This window comes from Anabrus simplex, chromosome 2, assembly GCF_040414725.1.
Source record: "Anabrus simplex isolate iqAnaSimp1 chromosome 2, ASM4041472v1, whole genome shotgun sequence".
NCBI classification, from domain to species: Eukaryota; Metazoa; Arthropoda; class Insecta; order Orthoptera; family Tettigoniidae; genus Anabrus; species Anabrus simplex.
The window spans coordinates 611,694,158-611,711,774 of record NC_090266.1 but is presented as its reverse complement, the minus strand read 5'-3'; the positions used below and the strand labels follow the sequence as shown (position 1 = coordinate 611,711,774).

At 38.4% G+C, this 17,617-nt stretch overlaps 1 protein-coding gene across 1 annotated transcript in view; it reads left to right on the top strand.

Annotated features, from left to right (window-relative positions):
- The window catches only part of lt (vacuolar protein sorting-associated protein light), a 343,814-nt gene that overhangs the window by 16,094 nt on the left and 310,103 nt on the right, over nucleotides 1-17,617 (top strand). The window contains exons 2-3 of the mRNA XM_067139250.2: nucleotides 4,288-4,434; nucleotides 9,050-9,208. Coding sequence (XP_066995351.1) covers nucleotides 4,288-4,434; nucleotides 9,050-9,208 — 306 coding nt within the window. The remainder of the gene's footprint in view (nucleotides 1-4,287; nucleotides 4,435-9,049; nucleotides 9,209-17,617) is intronic.

The window sequence follows — 17,617 nt, the reverse complement described above, 5'->3', positions numbered from 1 at the left end:
ACCATGGGTACATCTGCCCCTTTTTGTCAGCCAGCTTCGACATCAGAGTTATAGCAATGATGGTGTTATCAGTCAAAAACATGTTCACTATATCAGTTATGCTTTGGTTGTACATCCTAATCTGAAGATATAATGAAGAATGGGAAGTTAAATTAGCCGATGTTCTGATTAAGATCAAACTCAAAAGCTGAAGGTCTTGTTTCCTTTCTTGATGGGATTTCTGCCAAGGTTCTTATCCTGTTAGCAATTCATTGTCAGAATATAATCAGGAGGGATATCAGGTCTCTATTAATTTATTAAGGCCACAGCATCTGCTTTCCCAATCCTAGCCCATTCTTGTTCTTACATTGCTGAAAATCTTCATTGTGTTAGTGCAGCATTAAACTGCTAGCAAAAGTAAATAAATAAATAAATAAATAAATCTGTATTAATCTTACTGAGTGGCATGGCTTTGGTATTAGTGTACATTTGGTAAAGGTAGATTCAGGCCTCACCATTAGGATCCCTGAAGATGGCTTTCGTGGTTTCTTATTGTCACCAAAAAATGCTAGAGCTGTGCTTTAATAAGGCTGCCCAGTCATAGTCTTATATATTTCTGACTTCACTGAAATTTGGTGCATTGTTCAACTGGTGAAATAATAATAATAATAATAATAATAATAATAATAATAATAATAATAATAATAATGTAGATAAATAAAGAGTTTTGTCTGTTCTTTCATCTGAATTTTAAATAAAATCGCTATTGTTGTGTTGGTCGTGTCCAAAATAAGAAGTGCAATTTTTAAATCTCCATCATGTCCGCCTATATGTTATGTATGTACGTATATGCATCACAATAAAATGATTAAATAGATTTTAATAAAAATGGTTTTTAAGGTCGGGGAGAAGGCACTTCTATCTAGTCTATAAATACCTTTATTCAATGCTGGCTGAAAATAGTAGTTAAGGTCAAAAAATTAATATATCTGTTAATACTGTTCCTATCAATATATGTTACTTAACAAAAGTTATAGTAAACATTTTCACTCTTATGTACATTAAGAAATCAACATACAAGGAATAATAAGGGGGTCGATTTACATTGCGCGGTGCAAGGTGCAAATGACGACTTCGCTTGGTTGAGCAGAGCGCAGACACCCACTCCTCGATTTGAAACAATAGCGTTATCTCTCTCTTTCCCCACGCCTGTCTCCCTCTTATCCACTTGCTCCGTGGCGCTCCAAATCCGAGCCGAGTTGAGCCAGCTTAGCAGAGTCGCCCCGAGACAAAGCGCTAGTCCGAGCAGAGTACGACCGATGTACTGTGCACATGACCTCTGTGCCTTAGATTGCACGCGTGAGATTTTGGACGTTTGAGAGGCCCTGCTCTATGAAACAATTTCATTCCTGCCTTCCCACTATACTTCATCATTTCAGGTCTAATTTCATCTATTCCTGCTGCTTTATGACAATGGAGTTTATTTAACATCCTTACCACTTCCTCAAGCATAATTTTACCAACAATATTTCTCCTCCCCATGAGCTCGGTTGTTCGCGACACCACCATGATGATTTCCTTTTACTTTGAGAAGATTTTCAAAATATTCCCTCCATTCTGTCCAGTGATTCCCTGGGATCTATTATGAGTTCACCTGAATTACCCAAAAACACTATTCATTTCCTTTTGCCCTCCCTTCCTAAGATTCTTGATTACTGCCCAGAAAGGTTTCCCTGCTGCTTGACCTAGCCTTTCCAGGTTATTGCCAAAATCTTCCCATGACTTCTTTTTGGATTCAACAACTGTTTGTTTTGCTCAGTTTCTTTCATCTACGTACAATTCCCTGTCTGAATCAGCCCTTGTTTGGAGCCATTTCTGATAAGCCTTCTTTTTACATTTACAAGCTGCTCTCACTTCATTGTTCCACCGAGATGTTTGCTTTTCCCCATCGTTACACAGAGTTGTTCCTAGGCATTCCCTTGCTGTTTCCACTGGCAGCATTCTTGTATGCAACCATTCTGTTTCTATATCCTGAACTTGCTTACTGTCCACTGTTTGGAACTACTCACTATAATCATATCCATGTATTTCTGTCCAATTTAGATTTCACTTTCTTTTTGCTAGGCCTAGAGATACTTAGTTCACTACAGATCAGATAGTGGTCTGTATCATCGAAAAATCCCTGAAATACCCGCACATTCCCAACAGATTTCCTGAATTCAAAGTCAGTTAACATATAGTCTATTATGGATCTGGTACCCCTACCCTCCCATGTGTAGCGGTTTATAGCCTTATGCTTGAAGAATGTATTCGTAACTGCTAAACCCATACTAGCACAGAAGTCCAGCAAAGGCTTCCCATTCGTATTAGCTTCCATATCTTTCCCACATTTACCAATCAACCTTTCATATATTTCAGTTCTATTTCCAACTCTCGCATTCAAATCGCCCATTAGCACTATCCTATCCTTACAGTTCACCCTGACTACGATGTCACTCAATGCTTCATAAAACTTATCAACTTCATTCTCATCTGAACCCTCACATGGTGAATACACTGAGACAATTCTCGTCTTAATTCCTCCAACTGCCAAATCTACCCACATCATTCGCTCATTTCTGTACCCAACAGAAACTATGTTGCGTGCAGTAGTATTCCTGATGAATAGTCCTACCCCGTACTCTGCCCTTCCCTTTTTAACACCCATCAAGTTCACTTTATTATCTATCTCTTCCTCATCTCCCCTTACCCGAATATCACTTACTGCTAGTAAATCCAGTTGCATCCTCTTTGCTGACCCAGCCAGTTCTACTTACTATCTTCCATAAGCCCCATTAATATTGATAGCTCCCCATCGAATTCCATTTTGTTTGCCAAGTTTTTTCCAAGGAGCCCCTTGCCTGTCAAATGAGAGTGGGGCTCCGTTACTCTTATAGGTCCGAGGATTGCGTAAAAAGTTTGAGCTCTGTAAATTTGTGAAGCAGGATGCTGCCATACTTACACATAGTCTTAGTGAGGATCTCTCCTCTAATGGGTTAGGGACCACCGGTTGATTGTATAGTTCTAGCCGCCTGAGCACAAGGAGGGCCATGACTCAGAATATGTTCAAGATGCCCACTCTCCTTCCGTAGCAACTTGTACCTCGACTCTCATGACCACTTTCTAGTCCACTCAGCCATTGCCAATGGTTCCTGAACTAGGACGTGACTACAGTAACCCACACCATGAACCATACCCCCGCCATGGCACCACAGCCCTTGAAGGGCCTTGGCCTACCAAGCGACCGCTGTTCAGCCCAAAGGCCTGCAGATTACGAGGTCTCGTGTGGTCAGCATGACAAATCCTCTTGGCCGTTATTCTTGGCTTTCTAGACCAAGGCGCTATCTCACCGTCAGATAGCTCCTCAATTCTAATCACGTAGGCTGAGTGGACCTCGAACCAGCCCTCAGGTCCAGGTAAAAATCCCTGACCTGGCCGGAAATTGAACTCTGGGCCTCTGGGTAAGAGTCCGTCACGCTACCCCTACACCACGAGGCTGGTCCTTGAACCATAGCAGACATAAAACTTATTAAAACATTTTCAAAGTTATGAAAGTGTCGGCAGATAATTTATAATTTATCACTCTTGTTAATATTATCACCAATTCACAATCATTGACAATATGCAACGAAAACTGTATTGTGCGTATATATGCATGGTTAGAAATGATAGAATCTGACGATGTTCTTGTAGAAGGAAGTGTGTCATTTTGCTTACAATTGTTAATTTTTTGCAGGTATGTTACAGTGTTCCAAGCATTATATTTAGTATTTTCAACAGACTGGAATAACTTACAAGTTACTGTTTATGAGCTTGGAGGATGATTTCTAGCAGTAATAATTGGTTTTAAGTAAACAAGAGCTTATCATTCTTGCTGAAAGAAATTTGGACAGTGTTACCTTTTCCCTAGAATAGGTTCAAGTTAATACAAAATATCTATAAACTAGTGCCTTTATGTATATAAATTGGTGCATAGTGGAAAAATAGACATAAATTGCATTCCTGTTGCCATGATAGATGGACGGTGGGATGGAAAAGTACCCACTCTGCTGTATGTTAACTCCAGCCATGTTTATGTTCATTTGTGTCATTGAGAAAGAACTTTAACCCTGTATGTAATTGTCCACTACCAGGGATCTGTGCTTGGTGAATGAGGGATGAGTGCAGTAACGAACCATTTATAATTCAAACTCATAAAACACAGCCTGTAACCTCGTAAAATGATTAAAAAATACTAAACAGAATAGTGAACCGGTATTTTCTTTTTAGGAGAGTGGCAGTGATGAAGAGGATGCAGACAGAAACAGCACTGCTTCTGAAGAAATTGAACCAAAACTGAAGTATGTTCGTATGATGAATGATGTGCAGAATATATTAACAAAAGATGCTGCCAGTTGTATTGCTGTTCACCCTAAGGTAAAGTAATTTTTGAGTTACATGCATATACAGTACATTCTTAGTATCTTGCTCTGTAGCTTGTTTTTCTTTATTATTCATGATGATTAATGTGATTGTATGAGTTTTGTGGATAACATTGTTCAGAGCACCATACCTCCTCATACAGTCTCTCCATCAACTTCTCCTTGGAACCATTTATTTTTCAGGTAAATAATAATTAGTGCACATTCATCAGCCACCCAATGATGTGACAAATCCAGGTACTTTAATCTAGTTGAATTTTTCCATTAATTCATGGCCCAATTCTTGCACTCATGCCTCTCCTTGCATCATTGGCTTTGGAGAAGATGGTAACCCCATGTGTAGGAAGATGTGTAACTTTAAAATTACTTTCAATCAAACAATCAATCAATCAATCCATCAATCAGTCAGTCAATACTGATCTGCATTTAGGGCAGTCACCCAGGTGACAGATTCCCTATCTGTTGTTTTCCTAGCCTTTTCTTAAATGATTTCAAAGAAATTGGAAATTTATTGAACATCTCCCTTTGTTATTTAACTCCCCTTCCGATAAAAGAATATATACCCCAATTTGTCCTCTTGAATTCGAACTTTATCTGCATATTGTGATCTTTCTTACTTTTAAAGACACCATTCAAACTTATTTGTCTACTAATGTCATTCCATGCCATCTCTCTGCTGACAGCTCGGGACATAACACTTCCTCCTCGGTATGCACTAGCAATGCGTCTTGGTGGGTGTGCTGAGTATCAACTGATGAGCCCAACTTAGCAAGTGTTGTTGTTTGAGTCATCAGTCCATAGATGCAGCTCTGCATACCACCCTATCCTGTGCTGACCTTTTCATTTCTACGTAACTATTCCATCCTACCTCTGCTCTAATCTGCCTGTCATATTCATACCTTGGTCTACCCCTACACTTCCTTCAAAAACCAACTGAACAAGTCCTGGGTGTCTTAAGATGTGTCCTATCATTGTGTCTCTTCTTGTCAAATTTAGCCAAATCGATCTCCTCTCACCAATTTGAATCATTATCTCTTCATTCGTGATCCGATCTATCCATCTCACCTTCAGCATTCTCCTGTAACACCACATTTCAAAAGATTTTATTCTCTTTCTTTCTGAGCTAGTTATCGTCCATGTTTCACTGCCATACAATGCCATGCTCCACACGAAAGTCTTCAAAAACATCTTTCTAATTCCTATATCAATGTTTGAAGTGAGCAAATTTCTTTTCTTAAGAAAGCTCTTCCTTGCTTGTGCTAGTCTGCATTTTATGTCCTCCTTACTTCTGCCATAGTTAGTTATTTTACTACCCAAGTAACAGTATTCATTTACTTCCTAATTTAATATATCCTGCATCACCTGCCTTCGTTCGACTACACTCCATTACTTGTGTTTTGGACTTACTTATTTTCATCTTGTACTACTTACCCAAGACTTTGTCCATACCATTCGGCAGCTTCTCGAGATCTTCTGCAGTCTCGGATAAAATAACAATATCCTCGGCAAGTCTCAAGGTTTTGATTTCCTCTCCTTGGATTGTGATCACTCCTTTCTGGATTGCTGCTTCTTTTTCAAAGCCCTCGATTCTTATTACTGCAGACTGATTTTTATACAGATTGTAGATAATTCTTCGTTCTTGGTATCTGATCCCAATCACCTTCAGAATCTTAAAAAGCTCGGTCCAATCAGCATTATCAAATGCCTTTTCTAGATCTACGAATGCCATGTACATGGGCTTGTCCTTCTTGATTCGATCCTCAAAGATCAGACGTAAAGTCAGAATTGCTTCACGTGTTCCTACATTTCTTCTGAAGCCAAATTGATCTTCTCCCAACTCAGCTTCAACTTGTTTTTCCATTCTTCTGTAAGTAAGACATAAAATTTTGCAGCACACGGGGGCAAAACTCTGGCAACCAGGAATGAGTTAGCTGGAAAATTTATGTCCAGTAACGGACCATTTATACTGGTACATAACACTTAGTCGAGCAGCTCTTCTTCTTTCTCCCAAGTCTTCCCAGCTCAAACTTTGAAACATGTTTGTAATGCTACTCTTTTGTCGGAAATCACCTAGAACAAATCGAGCTGCTTTACTTTGGATTTTTTCCAGTTCTTGAATCAAGTATACCTGGTAAGGGTTGTATTAGAGACTTGTATGCCCTATCCTTTACATCCTTACTACAACCCCTAAGCACCCTCATAACCATGTGCCATGTACCCATGTACCCTTTATTTACAATCATATTTATGTGATTACCCCAATGAAGATCTTTCCTTATGTTAACACCTAGGTACTTGCAGTGATCCCCATAAGGAACTTTCACGCCATCAACGCAGTAATTAAAACTGAGAGGACTTTTCCTATTTGTGAAACTCACAGCCCGACTTCTAACCCTGTTTATCTTCATAACATTGCATGCTGCCCATCTCACAACATTATCAAGGTCATTTTGCAGTTGCTCTCCATCTTGTAACTTATTTATTACTCTATACAGAAATATATCATCTGCAAAAAGCCTTATCTCTGGTTCCACTTCTTTATATATGTGTATATATATATATATATATATATATAAGAAAACATAAAGGTCCAATAATACTGCCTTTAGGAATTTCCCTCTTAATTATTACAGGGTCAGATAAAGCTTTGCCTACTTTAATTCTCTGAGATCTATTTTCTAGAAATATAGCAACTCATTCAGTCACCTTTTTGTCTAGTCCAGTTTCACTTATTTTCGCCAGTAGTCTCCCATGATCCACCCTGTCAAATGCTTTAGATAGTTCAATCACGATACAGTCCATTTGACCTCCTGAATCCAAGATATCGGCTATATCTTGCTGGAATCGTACAAGTTGAGATTCAGTGGAATAACCTTTCCTAAACTTGAACTGCCTTCTATCAAACCAGTTATTAATTTCATAAACATGTCTAATGTAATCAGAAAGATTGCCTTCTCATCGCAAACATGCAATGCATGTCAATCTTACTGGTCTGTAATTTTCAGCGTTATGTCTATCACCCTTTCCGTTATACACAGAGGCTACTATAGTACTCTCCATTCATTTGTTACAGCTCCTTCATGCAAAAAATAATGAAATAAGTACTACAGTTATGGTACTATATCCCAACCCATTGTCTTTAGTATATCCCCCGAAATCTTATCAATTTCAGCTGTACTGGGCGAGGTGGCGGTGCGGTTAGGGTTGCGTGGCTGTGAGCTTGCATCTGGGAGATAGTGGGTTTGGTTCCCACTGTCGGCAGCCCTGAATATTTCTTTCCGTGTTTTGCCATTTTCACACCAAGCAAATGCTGGGGCTGTACCTTAATTAAGGTCACAGCCGCTTTCTTCCAACTCCTAGGCCTTTCCTATCCCATCGTCGCCACAAGACCTATCTGTGTTGGTGCAACGTAAAGCCACTAGCAAACAAAAACAAAAAGAGAACTGCTGCGCTCCAACTGGAACATCAAGGGTTATCCTATCATATACATTGTTCAGCGGGTCGATTGATATGGCTTTATGTTTCCACTCAGCACTAGCATATCCCTTCAAGACTTAACTTTCCTTCTTCAGCATTAATTGGGACATAATTACAACCTTGGATTAAAGTAGAAGTTTACAAGCTATACACAGAAGCCTTGTACAATCAACCAGTGTCAAACAGACAAACAAATCTTACGTGCATGATCACATTTTATATATTTTTATACATTCAATCAGAAAACAACAGTTTAGATGTTCAGTCGACTGTTTTAAGTTAAAGTGAAGTTGTCACTTTACTTTAATTAGACATCAAGATTTTAAGCCAATGTATAACATTGTGGACTGTCTACGTAACTTTTAGAATCATTAACCCATTTGTTGTACATATTCTCTTGTTTACTGTAGGACATTCACAGTCCCATTTAACTTCTTTAAATGGACATTTCAGTGTTATGTTTTGAGATAGTTTTGTTTCAGTCTTGGTTGTGTTTTTCATCTTGTTTGATTTGCTGCAGGTGATCACTACATTAATCGAAACAAGTCCAAAAAACTTTTGAATGAGTTAATGCTATTTACCTCAAATTAATGTATTGATTAGTTGGGATAAAACTTTTTTGTAAATAAAATCATATCCATCAAAACGGGCCTCAATATGAAAATTATTGCCTATAATGACACCTCTACGGAGTGTAACTGGGCAGGCTTGTGTTTCTCGTTCATTTCCAGGTAATTGCTATATATATATATATTCATTCCATATATGGAGTTGCAGCATGCATACATTCCTAACTCACACACATTACTTTTTTTTTTTTTTTTTTTTCGTTTTGGAAACAGTAGGTCTGTGTTAGGAAATACTGTACTTTGGTGGTGGACCTTGTTTGTCTTCCAAAATTGGTTTTCCGTGGTTTCCCATTTTCACATCAGGCAAATGCTGGGGCTGTACCTTAATTAAGGCCACGGCCGCTTCCTTCCAACTCCTAGGCCTTTCCTATCCCATCGTCGCCATAAGACCTATCTGTGTCGGTGCGACGTAAAGCCCATAGCAAAAAAAAAAAAAGTCTTCCAAAATAATTTTTTTTACAAACTTTCACCCTCTGTACTCCGTTTTGAATATTTGTTTTGCAGTTTGTTTGTGTTGGAAGTCATTGGGGAATGATTCATCTCTTGGATCATCAAGGAAATAATATTCGTAGCAAGGAACTTAGAGGACACACTGTGGCTGTTAATCAGATCAGTATTGATCAGAATGGAGACTACATTGCTAGCTGCTCTGATGATGGCAAGGTAAGGAACTTACTTAGTGTGTTATAAGTTGGTTGGTGTCTCTTGATTCTCATTAGTCATATTGTCTAGAGAGGAAAGAAGTTTCCAGGTTCAAATGTTTTTTCTTATCCCTTTCAGACCTGAAAGAAAACTGGCGGTGTGAATTTTTGTTTTTATGTCAAAAACTGACTAAAATGCTCTTAAATACATATATTTTTAGTTTATTTTACAAAATAAAAATGAACATCCGAGAAAAAGCACCCACACAATTGTGCCTAGACTTAATTCACTACTTACAAAAAGGAAAAATTACCTCAATGCATTTGAATATACATATGTACATGATCAAATATTCTATTTTACAGTGGGAAATATTTTAAAACAATTAAATCTTCGTTCAAACACAAGTAAGTATTACATTTTCTACACTGAGGACAAGTTTTGCTTTTACTGGCCTTACTGGTCTGTAATTTTCAGCGTTATGTCTATCACCCTTTCCGTAATACACAGAGGCTACTATAGTACTCTCCATTCATTTGTTACAGCTCCTTCATGCAAACAATAATGAAATAAGTACTACAGATATGGTACTATATCCCAACCCATTGTCTTTAGTATATCCCCCGAAATCTTACCAATTTCAGCCTGTCGTCGGATCTGAAAGAAAACTGGAGGTGTGAATTTTCGCTTGTATGTCAAAAACTTACTAAAATGCTCTCACATACATGTTTTTACAGTTTATTTTACAAAATGAGAACTTTCAGCTAAAAAACAGAACCCACACAATTGTGCTTGTCAGGACTTGATTCACTACTTACAAAAAATAAAAAATAAGAAAATTCTGCTCACATGATCAAATGTTCTATTTTACAATGTGGAACAGTGTATTTTAAACAATTAAAATCTTATACATTACATTTCTCACGTAAAGTAAGAATTCTGCTTTCACAGTCCTTTTGGTGGCAGCACCCAGCACTCTTCCATGCATTGCCTCTAGGGAAACCTAGCCCGCACACTTGTGCGTATCAACATTCAAAACCTCATGGTATCACGTACGATGTTTTAAGTTCACAATTTACCTTCGCTAAACAATTTACACACTTCATTGATTATATTCTAATATTCAGTAGAGCTTCTAGATTAATATGAATGCAATAAATAAATACTTATTTTAGGCATTACTGCTTCCCGTCATCTTGCCGATGAACTGTATTTTTAAACTCTTCTTCCTGCCCCCCTGGTGGTCAAGCACTGAATAAAAACAACTGAAGTACATGCTACGTGTCCCGCACAAGCACTGCAGTCCGGTCTAGCGCCAAGAAAACGTCAAATAAGCTCAGACATAAATAAAATACGAACCCGCACAATTGTGCGTACACGGTCTGAAAGGGTTATGGGAATCTTTTTATTGTGACTAGCTTTCTTGGAGGTGGGCTTATTCCGTGTTAAGTGTTTACATAAATACTTGTTCATTGAAATGGGGACTGAAATCTTATAAGAAATTATGCACATGTAAAAGAATATAAACCTATTTTGACGGGAATTGTTTGGTTACCACCTTCACAAATCACTTAACATGTGAATGATTACACTTTTGTCAACAGTTAAATATGTCATAGTAAACACAGTTTTGAGTAGCTGTGTCAATGCCAAATCATCAGAAAAAGTAGCTTTATTGAACTTGATTCATAGGATAGGGTGCCTTAGCAGGAAGTGCAGTACAACTGTACAAACAGTAACCATTTTATGAGAATGTCTTCGAGAAAACAAAAGGCGATCCTTAAAGGAACAGCCATCAAGCAGGCCCAACTACTACTACTTAGTAACAAAGACCTAGAGTTCGAACGTTTTGTAGTGCATGGCTACAAGTATTTGCCTAATGTGATTCAGAGTTTGAAGAAGGTATGGAGGAGGAGGAGGAGGAACAGTGGAAGAAGTTGATGAGTGTTAGGGGCAACCTCGATGGATTTGCTTAACCTTCATCGGCTAACGTAAATTTTGTTAACACTTTGGTTATCGTTGTGGCTGTTAGCCGCACTTGCATCTTTCTAACTGTCAGTGCTATTGTTTAACTTAAATGCATAATAGACAGCAGGTTTCTTATATCAGTATTAATAAGTACTGTATTAAGTAATAAACTTTATTATTTTTCAGAACGATTTCTCCATTACTTATTTTAGAAGCTTAAACATTATCACAATTCTTATTGTTCTAAGACATCAATTTTCAGTTGGTTTTAGTTCACGTCAATAAGCTGTCTTTTCTTTGTGTGCAAAATATCGATATGTTAATCATATAAATATAATAAAGGCGAAAAGAAATCATGAACATTCAAAATATCTATTAGCCAAAATGTACATGTCCGAACAAAACAAATATACCTCACATATTACAAACAACAGAAACAAAACTTATCTTTTCAGTCACACACGTGAGGGGGATAGCCACCTACCTTCATGCAGAATACCAAGGAATGTAATACTATTCTTCAGAAGATGCTCAGCAAGTGGTTAGCTACAGAAGTACTAGTTGCTGATTAAGTTTCTAAAATTATTCATCAGTCACAAAGTCGTCCTCATTTTCAGAACTCTCATAACAATTATGACAGAACAGTTTAGCATGTGTTTGGCAAACATTCTTTTGGCATGTGTTGCAGGAGAGCCATGTTCGATGATTCTTATGTGTCCCACAAATACAGCAAATTCCTGGTCGTATCGGCGTTTCTCATGTAGAGCAGCTTTCTTCGCTGTAGTCCTTCAAAAATAGAGCTAACTCTTTAGGAAACCTTGGTATTAGTTTGGCCCGATCTTGAAGGTTTTGTTGTATAAGTTCAAGGGCCAACTGGTGGAGGTACTCTCGTCTTAATGATTTGTCCGTAGGATTGTTCATCTGGAAAATACGCATTGAGTTTATTCCAGCTAGATCTAGAATGCGGAAGAAGTAATTCATTGTCCATCTGAGAGTTTTCCTTGATGTAGTAATACGTGAACCCAAGTCAACTGTGTCTACGCCACCTTTTGTGGCATTGTAATCCATGATGTGTACAGGTTTACTGGTTTCTTCATCTATAGCATTGTGGTTGTGCATGGTGGAGAGTAAAATTACAACTTTCTTTTTTCGGGTGGCAAAGGAAATCAAAGTCTATTACTGCGTTTTATTGGAGCACATAATCTTCTGACAATATTAAAAGGTTTGTTGGACGCTTCGAAGGGACCAGGTTTGTTTCCCACAGTACAGTTCGAGATTGTAGGTATAAAATGTTTGGGAGTCACAAAGGGCATAAATCTTTAGGCCGTACTTAGCTAGTTTCTTAGCCATATATTGAATAAGCCCACGTCCTCAAAATGCGACGAGCATCTCGTCGATGGTTACTAATTCACCAATGTTGTATGCTTGTTGGCTATTGGCTATGAATTTAGTTTGTAGATCTCTCACTGGAGCCAACGTGTCAATTTTCTTCCTCTGTTCCCTAGTTGTTATGTCATCAAACCTAATCCACCTCAGGAGACATTTGAACCGCTCTTTACTGAAATTTGCATGCAAAATTGTCAATCCAGTACCGTTTGTCACAAAATATTCTGAAAAATCAGCACGATTTCCCCTTTTCACACCGATTAGAAGCAGAGCACCGACGACAGCCATAATTTCGGCATTCGTCGTTGACTTAAATATACTCTCTAACATTATCGTCTGCTTCATTTCTTTCGTTCTGATGTTTCTTAGTTGCAATATAAATGTTGGTGAATCTAACTATATCAGAAATTATGTTGGGTCTTATAATTTTCAGGAAACACTCAAGTGGTCTTTGGCATTGTCCAGCTTGTGCCCTAGGCCCAGGAATAACTTTCACAATGTTCTTTGACTTCACCTTTGTCTGAGACCACAATATTTTACTTGACCAAAGAGTCTCCCCATCTTTTCCAATGTAGAACCGCATTTCCTTTTCATCATCCACTTTCATTGCGAAGTCACCATTATCCATATCAGTCTCTAATCAGAATTATGATCATCGTTGAGAATTTGTTGAGGTAAGTCAGGATCTTTATCGTCATCTAAATCGCACTCTTATTCTTCTCCAGCAGCCTCTTCAGCTTCTAGTTCCCTTAGAATTCTTTGGATGTGCTCAGGAGTGCTATATCTGGTCCTAGAAATAGGAAACCAAACCTACGCTCTACAGAAGCATTGGTTCTATTATTCGGTAAAGATATAGATTATCTCAGAGCGATATAGTAATATACTACTATTTGATAGAGTAATAGGCCTAAATAGTGCAAAGATCACCGTCAGAGAGTTCAGACTTCCAACGAAAATTTATAATTCACCTAAGTAAGGATGCGTATATTTTATATTATGACACAAGTTTTATAATATGTACTTATTTGTATTAGACATAAATAATTTTATAGTTAATGTCATTGAAAACACCTATTTACAAAGCAATCCACAAAACAAAATAATAATAACAACATACACTTACATTGTGACCAAAAGCTGGGACACACTGGGTAACGTGCGACAGCCAGCCACTGATCTGACACCTATGAACTTAGAAGTCATACTGGGCGCCCCTCCGTGTCGTGGAGACATCTGGAAACCATGCTGCCTAACGGGGAAGGGTGTAACTTAGGAATACAGGCTCCTCCCATTACAATGTGATGCGCCGAGACGGAACGGCGAGTTGGTTTCGAATTTTGCGGCCAACAGCTGCATACGTTAGCCGATGAAGGTTAAGACAAATGAGAATTAAATTTGAGAATAGTCCAGATGTGAAACCTTTGCAACTTTGATTGAACTCCCTTTACGGGTACTGGCAAGATAGGCTTCATTGCTTTCTATGTCGAACGGAGTTTCTCTGTATATAAGGATCTAATGAGATCAAAGCTCCAGTGACTGTCAAAAACATTGAAATTTCACGTGTAATCCAATTTAGAACCCAGTAAATGGGTTAAGAAAAGTTCATGTAATTGGTTTAAACCTTTAATTACTGATTTCATCAACACCTTTTTTTTTTTTTTGCACTTTTTTGTGTGTATTTTCAGAATCTTTTTCTCCCTTTTCTGGCTATACTTTCTACCTTAAAATCTTTTACCTAGTGATTACGATTAATTGAGGAGCTACCTGACTGTGAGATGGTGACCCTTGTTCTGAGAGACAGGAATAACGGCCGAGAGGATCGTCATACTGAACATGTCACCTCATAATCTTTGGGCCGAGTAGTGGTTGCTAGGTTGGCCAAGGTCCGTTAGGGATGTTGTTTGGTTTGGTTTAGGAGATTTTGTAAGATTATAATTACCGAGCAAGTGGTTGTGTAGTTTGGGTCAAGTAGCTGTCAGCTTGCATTCGGTAGATAGTGGGTTCGAACCCCAATGCTGGCAGTCTGAAGATGGTTTTCCTTGGTTTCCCATTTTCACACCAGGCAAACGCTTGAGCTGTACCTTGATTAAAGTCATGGTCGCTTCCTTCCAACTCCTAGCCCTTTCCTTTTCTATTGTCTCTATAAGACTTGTCTGTGTTGGTGTGACGTAAAGTAGAATGTAAGATTTTGTTTTTTTTGATTCGTTGTGCCCAACTGTGGAGCGCGTTTGAACTTATTTTGCACAATGTTTCTTCTTCTTTTCTGCCCAATATCTCTTAATTTTTTCACTGTGTTCCTTTCTGCGTGTTTCTGTCCAGCCTGTATTTTTTCTTGTTGGTTTCTCTGGAAATTTGTTTGTTTACTAAGCTTCTAAATTTAATTCTATCTTGAATGGTTTCATCCTCAATACCCATTTCTTGTAGATCTTCATGAATTTCTGCTAACCAATTGTTGCAGGTTTTCAGGGTTAGAGCTAGATTTAGAATTTTCTTTGTCAGCCTGTTGTTATCCATTCTGTGTAGGTGTCTGTAGAATTTTAGTCGTCTCTTTCCGATGGTATCTGTGATTTTTTCTGTAAATTGAAAAAATTTGTGTGGTTTCTTTTTCATCCAAATTCCATTTTCAAACTTTGGTCCTAGGATTTTTCTGAGAATTTTCCTCTCTTGTTTCTCAATGCTTTTCATTTGTGACCTGCCGCCAATTATCTGTGTTTCAGATGCATAAAGTGCCTCTGGTTTGATGACTGTATTGTAGTGTCGTAATTTTGCACTTTTTGATATACATCTTTTGTTGTATCTGTTTCATGTGATTTTGTCAGCCCCTTGCAGTTTAGCAGTTCTTTCTTTGTTAGCTTCCTGATTTAACCCTGCTGGCTGAATAATTTCACCTAGATACTTGAATTTGTCTACTTGGGAAATTATTCCACATTTGGTGATTAATGGTTGATTGTTGATTCTTGATTTAGTTCCTTCCATAAACTGCGTATTTTCAAATGAAATTTGAAGTCCGGTTCTTGCGGCTATTTCGTGCAATTTTTCTATGGAGAGGATTGCTTCTTGTCTGTTGTTCGAAAGGATCGCAAGGTCATCTGCGAAAGCTAAGCAATCAAGGTGAATTTCCTCTTTAAGAAGTCTGCCAATGTTTATACCTTTAGTTTCTTTTCTCCATTCACGAATCACTTTTTCCAAAACTAAATTGAATAGTAGTGGGGATAGTCCATCTCCCTGTCGGACACCAGTTCTGATTTCGAACGGTTCAGAAATTTCTCCCAAGAACTTAACTTTTAATGTTGTGTTAGTCAGAGTTTGTTTAATCAGTTCCCTCGTTTTCCTGTCGACTTGAAATTCCTCTAGCATGTTGAACAGGGTCTGCCGATCTATGGAATAATACGCCTTTTTGAAGTCAACAAAGGCGATTACTGTTTGTTTGGTTTTGCGAATCTGTAGTATGGTTTTTAGGTTAAGGATTTGTTCTGCGCAGGATCTCCCTTTTCGGAATCCAGCCTGATAATCTCCGATCAGGTGGTCTGTTTGTTTCTCTAATCTATTAAGTAGAGCTTTAGAGAAGATTTTATATACGAGTGAGAGGAGAGAAATTCCTCTGTAGTTATTAATATCTGATTTGTCTCTTTTCTTGTGAAGTGGGTGAATCAATGCACATTTTCAATCCTCTGGAATTTCTTCAGAAAACCAGATGTCCTGTAAGATTTTTTGAATACTCTGGGCCACCAATTTTCAATATTTCAGCGATTACTCCATCTTCTCTTGGTGCTTTGTTGTTTTTTAAATCTCTGATTATTTGTTTCACTCCTTGTAATGTGGGGGGTTCTGAATCTGGATTAGGTGTTGGTTTTTCATAGGTGAATTGTTCTTTCGGAGATTCACAGTTTAAAAGGTCCATGAAATGGGTTGCTAGGAGTCCACAATTTCCCTTATTACTTGTTTCCAAAGTCCATCTGTACGTTTGAAACAGAGACTAGGTGCCTGGTAATTGGATAATGGATAATTGTATAATGTAAGATTATAATTATACATATTTCATTATTTTGATGTTTAGCCAAAATAGTTGTTGGTTTTTATTCATTCCTGAATTTTCTGTTTTCGCTTATTGTATGTTTTTCCATGGTCCATCCAAAATTGGGGAATGGAGGTTCCACTGTAATTCAAATAACAGCCTCATTCGTGAACAATGGGCAGTGGGTGAGTGGCCTAGTAAGTGGTCCTGAGAGTCAGGATGCCAGTTGCTATGGAATGGGAGTGGGCATCTCGGACATATTCTGAGTCATATCCCTTTGTGTGCTCAGGCGGCCAGGACTATGCAATCCACCAGTGGTCCCTAACCCGTTAGAGGAGAGATCCTCACTTGGACTATGTGTTAAGTAGGGTAGCATCCTGCTTCATGAATTTACCGAGCTCAGAACATTTTAAGCAATCCTCGGATCTATGGGAGTAATGGAGTCCCACTCTAATTTGACAGGTGAGAGACTCCTTGGAAACAACTTGGCGAACGAAATGGAATTCGATGGGGAGCTATCAATATTAATGGGGCTTATGGAAGAGAGAAAGTAGAACTGGCTGAGTCAGCAAAGAGGATGCAACTGTATTTACTAGGAGTAAGTGATATTCGGGTAAGGGGAGATAAATAGGAAGAGATACGAGATAATAAAGTGTACTTGACCGAGCTCGATAGCTGCAGTTGCTTAAGTGCGGCCAGTATCCAGTATTCGGGAGATAGTAGGTTCGAACCCCACTGTCGGCAGCCCTGAAAATGGTTTTCCGTGGTTTCCCATTTTCACACCAGGCAAATGCTGGGGTTGTACCTTAATTAAGGCCATGGCCGCTTCCTCCCCACTCCTAGCCCTTTCCTGTCCCATCGTCGGCAAAAAAAAAAAGAAAGTGTACTTGATGGGTGTTAGAAATGGAAGGGCAGAGTCTGGGGTAGGGCTGTTTATCAGGAATACTATTGCACACAACATAGTTTCTGTTAGGCACGTAAATGAGCGAATAATGTGGGTAGATTTGGCAGTTGGAGGAATTAGGACAAGAATTGTCTCAGTGTATTCAACATGTGAGGGT